The 10,279-nt window shown below is 44.7% G+C and overlaps 1 protein-coding gene across 1 annotated transcript; it reads left to right on the top strand.

Annotated features, from left to right (window-relative positions):
- Nucleotides 1-374: 374 nt before the first annotated feature.
- Nucleotides 375-2,046, top strand: GADD45G (growth arrest and DNA damage inducible gamma). Its single transcript, XM_030968753.1, has 4 exons — nucleotides 375-490; nucleotides 605-706; nucleotides 812-1,025; nucleotides 1,375-2,046. The coding sequence occupies exons 1-4, from the start codon at nucleotides 438-440 to the stop codon at nucleotides 1,483-1,485; spliced, it is 480 nt and encodes a 159-aa protein (XP_030824613.1). The 5' UTR covers nucleotides 375-437; the 3' UTR covers nucleotides 1,486-2,046.
- The last annotated feature ends 8,233 nt before the right edge of the window (nucleotides 2,047-10,279 follow it).

The raw sequence follows: 10,279 nt of genomic DNA, 5'->3' as shown, positions 1-10,279 counted from the left end.
TCAGTTTTTATTTCTCCCGCACTGTACAGATTTCCCGTTCCAAGCCTTGGGCGCAAATCGCCCTACTAGCTGCCAGTGCCTACCGGCGAGCAGTGTGCACGGAGCAGGGGCACCGCCGTTACCGCTGGCTCAGGCCCGGCACCGCCGACTGGGCCCGGCTCGGGCCCGGCGCGTGCCTGCGCGCCCCCCGCCCGCCCCACGTGGCCTCCCGGCACGAGCCGTTCTTTTCCGCCCCCCGCCCGCCCCGAGCTTCCTCTCCGGCGCGCGCTGATTAGCATAATAAAGCCGCCCCTTTCTCCCCCGCCGGCCAATGGGAGGCCGGGAGGTGCCCGCGAGGGCTATAAGTAGCGCACGCCGGCTAGTCTCCCCTTCAGAGCGCTCACGGCGTGCGCAGAGCGAGAGCTGAGTGAGCCGCGGGAGTGTGCGGACTAACTGCTATGACTCTGGAGGAGATCCACGGACAGCAGCCCATGCCTGCGGGCCACGACTGGTACGTGCGGGTGGGCAATGGGGAACCGAGGAAAACGGGTAGCGGGCGGTTTCGGGGCGGCGGTGGTTGTGGCGGCGGCACCGCGCTGACCCTGTGTCCTTTCCCGGCCCGCAGGATGCAGGGCGCCGGCCCGGCCCTCCACGAGCTGCTGGTGTCAGCGCAGCGCCGAGGCTGCCTCACCGCTGGCGTCTACGAGTCGGCCAAGCTGATGAATGTGTAAGTACGGTCGCGGGGCTGGGAGCAGTGTGTAAGTCAGCCCGGCGGGGCTGTGGGGCGGCCGGCGCCGACCGCGGGACTCATCAGGCTGCTCGCCTCTTGCAGCGACCCCGACAACGTCGCGTTCTGTGTGCTGGCCGCGGACCAGGAGGACGAGGGGGACATCGCCTTGCAGATCCACTTCACTCTGATCCAAGCCTTCTGTTGCGAGAACGACATCGACATAGTGCGGGTGAACGACGTGGCCAAGCTGGCGGCCATCGTGGGGCCCAGCGAGGACTCGGGGGAGCCGCGCGATCTGCACTGCATCCTCATCACGGTGGGTGTCCCGGGCGGCCGGCCCCTGCCCCCGCACTGCCCGAGCCGGCCTGCGCGGCCCCTGCTCCGCTGCGGGTGGTCGAGTCCTCTGCTGGGCGCAGACAGAGCGCTTGGCACGCAGCGAGTCAGCTGAGGAGTAGTAGTAGGAGGAGGAGGAGGAGGCAGAACTTCTCGTAACTGGATTTCCTCCGCTGTCCGCAAGGGCAGCATCTCTGCTTCCTGTCTTGTCTGTGTCAGGCCAGAAACTGTCTGGAAGTGCTTCCAGTCCTAAGCTAATGCTTCTGTAAATATTATGATGACCTCAGCTGGCGGGCAGCACTCATCGTGTGCAACTTTTTTCTTTTTTGCAGAACCCGAATGAAGAAGGCTGGAAAGACCCAGCTCTGGAGAAGCTGAACTTGTTTTGTGAAGAGAGCAGGAATGTCAATGACTGGGTGCCAACTATCACCCTGCCTGAGTGATGGTCACCTGGTGCACTGGGGAGGCTGAAACCTTTGTTGCATTCTCAACGTGCTGTGCGTTCACCAAAATGTGCAACAAGCTGCTGATTCCATGGATTAACCTGGTCAAGAGACTGGATTAAAGTCCCTCAGACTGGCATGCAGTGGGCTCTTACAGAGGAGAAAGAGGAAAACAGCTCACCTCACCAGTGAGCCTCATTAGGCTGCAACCGTGGAGAGGCTGACATACCATGGAACTGAAAGAAGTATTGCAAGTTTGGCTATGTGTAGCTGTTTCAGAAAGGAGAGGGAAAGTTGAGGGAAGTGGGCCAAAACTTTCCAGAAGGACTGATTAGAGTACTGTAACTAGGAACTGTTGGTGCTGTCTGCAAAACACACGAGAAAGTATCAGTATTTATGGAGTATTGGGGATAGTTTATTAAGACAAATGCAGATATTCCAAAGCAGACAGACTTCAACAGGCCTCTTGGGTCACTCTGCAGATCTGTTTTAATACTGCAATAACTTTTATTGAAATATTTGCTGCTATTGAAGCTTTCATAATAAATTTTTGACAATTAATTTCTGGGAGTGTCTTGCTTGCTGGGTGTGGGGAAGCATGTCACTGAAATACCGCTGATGTTTTGCTTGTGTGCTGTAGTCAAAGACCTAACTCCAGTAATGGAGTTATTGCTCAAATACTTTCCTGGGCTGGCTGAATGAAGTGCTGTGCTGTCCAAGTTGATAATTCAACCTTTTAACCTCTTGCAACAGCTGCTTATCGCAACAGCTTGCAAGATGAAGGAGTCGCATGCCTAATGAGCTCACTTATTGTAATAGGAGGTCTTTGTAGTCTGCTGGAGGAACACAATGCATGTTAGAAACATGGATTTTTGGAATACAGACCTCTAGTAAATTGCATCATTGATTCTTAAATATGACTTAGATGCATTCAGAGCTGACGTGTTTCCACTTGACAGAAGCGGCTTAAACATGATGGGGGGGCTGCAAAACTCCTTAGATGTCAAACACATCTAACATTTGCTTTGATTAGAATGACATCATTAAATCTAAAACTAGCAAATGGTGATTAAACATCACATCTGCCACAAGCTGTTCTCTGATTGCCATATGCTGTAACAATAGAAGCTGTCAGTCCAGAAGCCAATTTTGCAAAACCTAATTGCATGACAACACCAAATTAAGTCCAAAACAATTTAAGGATGGTGTGGCCTTTTTTTGGGATTCTGTCATGAAAAGTTAATATGGGTGGGTTGATTTGGCCCTATGTTAAAAGGGAAAACATCACCCCATTTTTGTGCACAAACTATGCATGTGCTCCAGGACCTGACATTAAAATGGCACAGTAATAATCCCCCCTCCACACAGCAAGAAAGCTAAACTACTCACTTCCTTTATAGGCACTAAAACCACTCAGTTATCACAATTGCACTTCCTCTGGGCTGGCTTGCAGTGATTGACAGTAGCACTTGCTGAAAAGTGGTCATTTCCACTTGAGCAAGGAAGCTGCTTGCTCTCAGTTTCATTGTTCCTGATAAGGGAAGTTCAAATTCAGCTGCAGCATTCCTGGAATATGCTTCCTTGTACAGGCGGTATCTAGCAGAGTTTGGCCTTTGTTACTGTGTCATGAGAGGCTGTGGGCTGGCAGCATAACCAGAGCTTAGACTGAAGTATGCACTATGGGGGCCTCAGACCTCTGCAAGTATTTGTTTTTGCACTTAAGATACAGGAGTTTCTGCACAGCCTGTTTTTCTGCTTAACCCGCACTCAGCAACTGGTGTCTGTCTAGGACTTTGAGAAAAGTCACATGGAGAAGCAAGAGAATAAACAACTCTGGCAGCTGTGATAACAGAAACTGCCTTTAAGGCAGTTGCCTTGATACACAGAACATATCAAGTGTGGGTGCTTTATTAGACATTTTTATATTTTTCTCTTAGCAAATGCAGATTTCTTCATTTTACAGCCAAGAAACATATTTCTGCTCTTTGCTTGGGGCCTAATCAGTACTCAGAGCCAAGAACAGATTAAAGTGGACTGTCCTGAATTCAACTTTCATGTGAAGTGTAAGCAGTACTTTACAGCCTTGAGTGGTTTAAACGAGCCTGAGAAGACTAAATGAAGTTCTCATGCCTGTATACAATTACATAAATCATTAAACGATAGCAGAGAGCAAGTGTAACTGGTCTGTTGACTGAGACAGGAGGCATTGATAGTGGTACCTGGTACCAGCTTTTATGGAAGGAGTGTACTATGCAGCAAACAATGAAATTAGTGGGGCAACACCAAAATACTCTTGTGAGGATGTTTCCTCTAGTCTCATAAAAGATGGGAGGGCGACCTTCTCCTTCAGCCTTGTGAAACTATAATCTGTGCCCCATGAGAGGTACATGATTTCTTATTTTAGTGACCTCTACAATTCTCCTGAAATCCCTTATTGATCACTGCAAATGCTGTAATGCATTACTGTAATACAAATTGTACAAAATCGAGTTAGCCTGCAAGTGTTATTAATACAGTGCTGCAACCAAAGGCAGCTCTGACGTGCAAGTTATGTGCTGCTGCAAGTATCTGTAATGATCAACACTACTTAATGTAGCAAAAATTCAGCAGCTGGTATCTACATCTCTACATGCTCAGATATATAACTGCACAAAGAGCAACTATACATTTGTTAAAGATAGAGGCTTGGGTATTATTGACTGTAGTGGGGACAGCTGGTCAGGAGGTGGCTGGCTCATCAGATGTGCAGGATGTTTTGTCAAGTACCTGGGAGATCTGGAGGTTGCAACACTGGTCTCTTGTGTCTGTGAGCAATATGCCCTGAGTACTTTGCCTTCCCAGAAAACAGAAGTACGCAGGAGAGAGGCACTGTGGGTTTCCAGAACCACTGGGAGCTCTGCCAAGGTGCCCCTTTCCCAGCTGTGTTGCATAGTCTGCACAGGCTGGCTTGCGCTGTGCCATGGTGGCCATGCCAGGGGGCTCTGGGGAGGAGACTGAAGTTATTAGATGTTAATAATAAAGGTGGTTCTTCAGGACATGATCAGCTGAGGGACGTGGCACAAGGTGCAGGACGTGGAGTGGAGTTACAGATTGATGGTGCTTCTGGCTTTGCTTTCCATCAGGCTCTTCACTTGTGTGCTACTAGGTGATAAACAGTGTATTTCAATATTGTCATCATAGCTTTGGTGTTGTGCTGACTATATTTCTAGGTACTTTTTTTGATTTCAATTTTTTTGAGCAATAACTGCATTTTTTCTGTGTGTCTATTTCACCAATTAATTGTAATGACTGACAGGAATTTCCCTTCATATGTGGTTTCCTTCTCTTAATGGTGTTTTCTTCCTGTTACACTTCTGTGCATCTCTTTAGCTTTCTCTTGTTGTGGTTATAGATAGTTATCTCTTCAGATGCCTGACAGTTTTACTTTGTGCTATATTAACTGCGTTATCATCTTATCAGGATATATGTATGAATATTGGCATGCAGTTGTTATAAACAATGCTTCCTCTTTTCCTGTGGAGTAGAAAATGCAAAAAGGAAGATAATAAAGGGAATATTATGAAGAGGAAGGCAAACTACTGCACAAAATAAAGTTGCATAAAATCTGTGCATATGCTGGATGATATAAACAATGTTTAAAGCTGTGGATGTTCAGGGAAGGATCTTAATTTCTGCACACTGGTGAAGTTTTAGTTGTAGGTGGAGGCTGTTTCAATTAATGTGTGTTCTGTAAGGAGAAGATCTTTGCAACATTGCTGGTGTTAGGAACATGCCATAGCACTGCTGTCTGGCACATAACGGAGACCTGGCTCCTCTCAACAAATCTATTTATGCCAGCTCTAAGATCCCCTGACATCAGGAGGAGAGAGCAGTGTGTGCCCGTGGTAAAACATAGCAAGTATGCAGGCAGTATCTTACAAGTGGAAGCAAATGCCATCACATGTGTGTGCAAGAGAGATGTGTGGAGAAGGCTGTGTGACCATTGTATTCCTTGTAGGGGCACACATTGTGGACAGCTGGGCTCATGACTATGCATCCACAAGACTTCATTCGCTGCACAGCAGCAGTGGCAGAGTCCAGGGCTGGCAGACGGATGGAGCTGTACAGGCAGTACATACACCCCACCAGAACTATTCTTTCCACAGGGTCTTATGAAAACTGCTTTTCATTCCTGCTTATTCCTTATCCATTTCATCATGGCAGCTGTGATTTACTCACTTAGTAAAGTCCAAAAATGCAACAGTAGGATATTGAAATAGATGTGTTACTACTTCTTGTAAAATTATTTCATACTGAATGAGTGAACACTTGTATTATTCTGCATTGTTCTGCAATAAGATAGCATTATACACAACCTTCTGACTTTTGGAATGTATGTGAAATATTGATTTGAATGTATCAATATCTTTAAAAGTATGATCAGATCCCATACATCATAGTACCAACCACTGAGTGGTTCTAGTATCTCCTCCAGTCTTCCATTGCACTGGCATATGATAATTTTGCCGTACTTATTTTCTTTTTATGCCTGAAAATAATACAAAGTTATTTCCTTCTGTTATTTCCTTCTGTGTGTCAGCTCTCTGTAGAGCTGACTTTACTTTGAAATCATGACTTTGCAATATTAGTATCAACACACACTGCTAATTCAAAATTAATTTGTTCAACTAATTTTTTGTTTAGGTTTTTTTTTTTGTTTGGTTTGATTTTGTTGGTAGGTTGGCTGCTTTTCTCCCTGAGACTGGAGAGATAGCTATAGAAAATAACATGAAGTTTAGTTTCTGTTTTTATATTGCCTCTGAGCTACTACAGGCAAGAAAAAAGCTACCTTTTAAAAAGTATTATTTTGACAAAAGCTGTTATAACCCTGGTAGGAAGTCTCATGTATTATAATCCATTGCAGAATAGTGGCAAAATTTAACAAAGAACATGTAATATGGATTGTAATATCACAAGGAGTTTCTGTCCCACTCAGCCTTGAATTAAAGTATTTTCAGAGTAGCAAATTTGAGTTTTGCTTCCTATTCCCATTTTGGGGGTATCTAAGCTGGAGCAGCATAGCTTTCACATCCTGTTGAAGCCAACATGAAGCAATGGTGCTTAGTGGCTTCTGTTTAAATGCATACATAGCTAAGGCCCAAAGTTTCAAATTTGTATTTCAGAAACAAGACATGTACCAAGTGCATTTAGATATCAATATGCTCAACTGTGAGCCTAGAGCCAAAAATCTCCAGTTTACAGCTAAACTTATTTAACTGTATACCCATAAACTTGCCTTGATTGAGGCTTTGCTCCTCTGTTTAGGAATGTGTACTGTAAGGGCAGAGCTGCATTAAATGTTTTGGCTTGGATCAGTCAAGTGGCTGGAATGGATCTGTGGATCTTCTCCTGCTAGCCTGCTCTGGTTCACACAGCAGAACAGAGCTGGACCATGGAATCAGGATTTCTCATGGAAGAAACCAAGCCAGGAGACATAGTCTACGGGACCACCTAATGCTTTCCAGCTGCCATTGTGCATTCAGTTCACGGGACCACACTTGAGGTACATACAGCACAATTATTTGCTGATTAAAAGTAAATAGGCAAGTCTTGGCAGTCAAAGAAGAGAAGTACGTTGGCCTACTTTTCACAAAAGAGGTGATTTTAGTGTAATACACATACCAATTTGTTTTAAACAATTGCATGCTCTGAATTAACAGGGTTAAAAATCTGCTTTGGCAGCAGCTTGCTGAATTTAATTGTTTCTGAGGCAAGAACGATGAATGGGACTATTTCTAGAAGTGGTTGCCAAAGGTAGTTTTTGTAATAGGCCAGCACTGCCCAACTGGCAGCGTCAGGACAGCTTTGCCTGGCCTGGTGCCTTTGTGCCTGAGGAGCAGGTGGCTTTGTGAGCCACGCGTGGTGCTCCCGCCCCGCTGCTGTGCCACCCCACAGGACAGGCAGCCACTGCACAAACCCTGTGCTGGCCAAAGCTGGGGCTGTCCCCCGTGTGGAACCTGTCCACTCCAGCTGCCACTCATGCAGCTGGAATTTCTGCACAGGTGCAATGGAACAAAATAGTTGCTGATGATTTCCAGATGACATAAGGATGAAATACCCCAAGAGAAAACCTTGCATTAAGATCTGAATCCCTGAATTAAGTTGTAGCAATGTCACAAACAATTTTTAAAATATAATAAGTGCAAGGTGATGCATCTCATTGCATAGTAGGAGATTGCCACTACCAAGTGAGAGGCTATGGGATCTTACACAAGTGCCACAACTGATCTTGTCTTTGGTCTTGTATAACATTTCTGTGCTTTAAGTTTGCCTATGTTTAAAGCAACCTGCTTACTCTAAGCTATTTTTCCAGATAAAGGAGTTAATGCAACAAAAAATTGCATAATGCCAGTAGGTGCCTCTGTGCCGCTGAAGGCATGTTTATGGTATGCGAGGAGTGAAGCTGTGTGTGGTTAAAAATGGAAGGATGGTAAAGCACTTCCCTTTTTCTGACGTATCAATTGCATTTTTTGCTAATGCAGAGATGCTCTCTGTCTCACATTCTGCTCTGTTTCTGTACTACTATAAAAACATTTTGTAGTTCTTCAAACAATTTGAGCATGAAGAAAGAAAGTGCTGCATGGTTTGTACTAAATTACCATCTTTTCTGGAAGTTACCCCTGCTGCAGAGGAATGGTAGAAAGGCTGGTACACAGCCTATCTTGTCTGGGATTGGAATCACTCACTCCCACTGATACCAAGCTCAGCCTTGCGTAGGTCACTGCCTCACAAAGTCAGACCATATTGTACAAGTGTAAAACCAGGTGCTTTTGATTGTGTTATGGGGCCACAGGTAATAGAAGCATGCTTTCTGCCTATTAAATGTGATGACAGAAATTGTTCCAGGTCTCTCCAACCATCTGGCTATCAAGTCTAATTTACAACCAAGGTAGATTGCATGGCTCTCTGGAAAGAGATGTTTTCCATTTCTGAATCTGGTTTCTTGATTTAAGTAACTTTTTAAAAGTGATGCTTGTTTGCTTTTATAACATATAAATCAGCTTTCAGGCACATAGCTATTCTCCATGGCCTGTAGCACATGTGAAAATATTGTTTAATTGGGAAATATGTTGTGTTTTTATCTTCATGCTAAGGTACATCTTGAATTTTATAATAATTTTCTTCACTTCAAGATATGTATAACATGTAAAATAATTCCCAATTTAGAGCTAAGCCCTGAAAAGCACTGGAGGAGCTGGGTGGCTAAATTAAAAAAAATAGATAAATAGCACTAGCACTGAATATGGTAGTTGTACTTGTAAAATAATTTGGACATATTTCCAGAAGAGAAACAGTGCATTTAACTAAACATAGTATACATATCCTTGTAGGGTGTATGCAAATCCCTTCTCCCCCATAAGCATTGGTTCATACACACGTAGGAAGAAGATGCAGAATGATTCAAATCTGACACTATATAAATCGGTTGGTGTTTTGTCTCTGTGTGCTCTGCTCCAACTTTTTCAGAAGAAAATTTACCACTAGAACACTGCTGCATAATGGAGTTCCCTGGTTTTCCTCTCTCAGCAAGCCTGCCTGCTCCAATGGAAGAAACAAACCAATAAATTTGATACTGTGCTATGAAGGTCTGCCTGTGTTGCACAGTTCCCATAGGGCAGGTCACTTAGTGGGAAAACAATAGCAATTCTCAGAAAACTATGCAAAGGGTTTCTCAACTCTTGTACCTCCTCTACACATACTTCTAGACTGCATTTTCAAATAAATATGTGTCTTGTGTTGTGTTTTCAATAGTTGTCAGTTCACTTGGTGTCTAGGGCTTATGGTTTGGCATCTGACATGCAGGAGCCAATGAGGTAGCACTGAAAGGAAGGAGCTGTGCAAGAGTAGCTTACCAAGCAGGTAAAAGTAACAGAGGAGCTTTTCAAAGCAGCGGAATAATGAAATTTTGGTGTTCCTAATTATTCTATATCTAACCACTGAGAAATAGATGTTGCTCTGTATGTGGTTTGCCAGAGGAGCTTAGTGTTGTTCTACCTAGCCTGAATGCAGAAGAAGTAAAATTCCCTTTTAGGGAAGAACAGCTGTAGATATGTGGCTGAGTGGGAGGCATCAGGTATGGAAATGGTCACTGAGTTTGGTGGCAAAAAGACACGTCCTATGCCTATGATTGCAGGACCAAATACTTTAAATGAGGCTCCACAATGAATACTTGAACCAGCTGGACCAGAACTCTTGAAAATAACCAAGTCCAAAAAGCTGCTGTCCAGATAGACAACAACAGCTCAGTGTCCTGTCTGATGCCAAGCCCGCTGCATGTTCTCATAACTTATTACATACTCCAGAAAATCATCTTTGAAGGAAGTATTTCTGAACGATTCAGCTTCTGGCAGCGTGAATACAGAATCTGGCAGCGTGCACAGTCAGACTTTAAGGCAGGCATCCAGGAGAAAACAGGCACAGAGCTTGTGGACGTTATAACAGCCCTGCTGCATCATGCAAGTTACATGTGAGCATCCACATGGATCTGAGAAATAACATGATGCTTTGTTTACGTGGTAAATATTTGACTGGCCTTTCTGTACCTTCACCTGAATTACTAATAACTTACTGTGGTGTGTCATTGAAGCAAATTGCAGTGTAATTATGATAATAAACCCATGCAGGCCAGATCCAGGAGGACCCTGTGCAGAAGATGCTGGAGCATGCTCTGCTCCCAGAAGTGCTGACGTTACTGCGCAAGCCCTGGCTGGCTGAGGACATTTTGCAAGAACTGGTTCCCCACCTCCCAAACCTG

Source organism: Camarhynchus parvulus, chromosome Z (genome assembly GCF_901933205.1).
Source record: "Camarhynchus parvulus chromosome Z, STF_HiC, whole genome shotgun sequence".
Taxonomy (NCBI): domain Eukaryota; kingdom Metazoa; phylum Chordata; class Aves; order Passeriformes; family Thraupidae; genus Camarhynchus; species Camarhynchus parvulus.
Note: the sequence above shows the minus strand (reverse complement) of the source record. Positions and strands in the feature narration are given on the sequence as shown.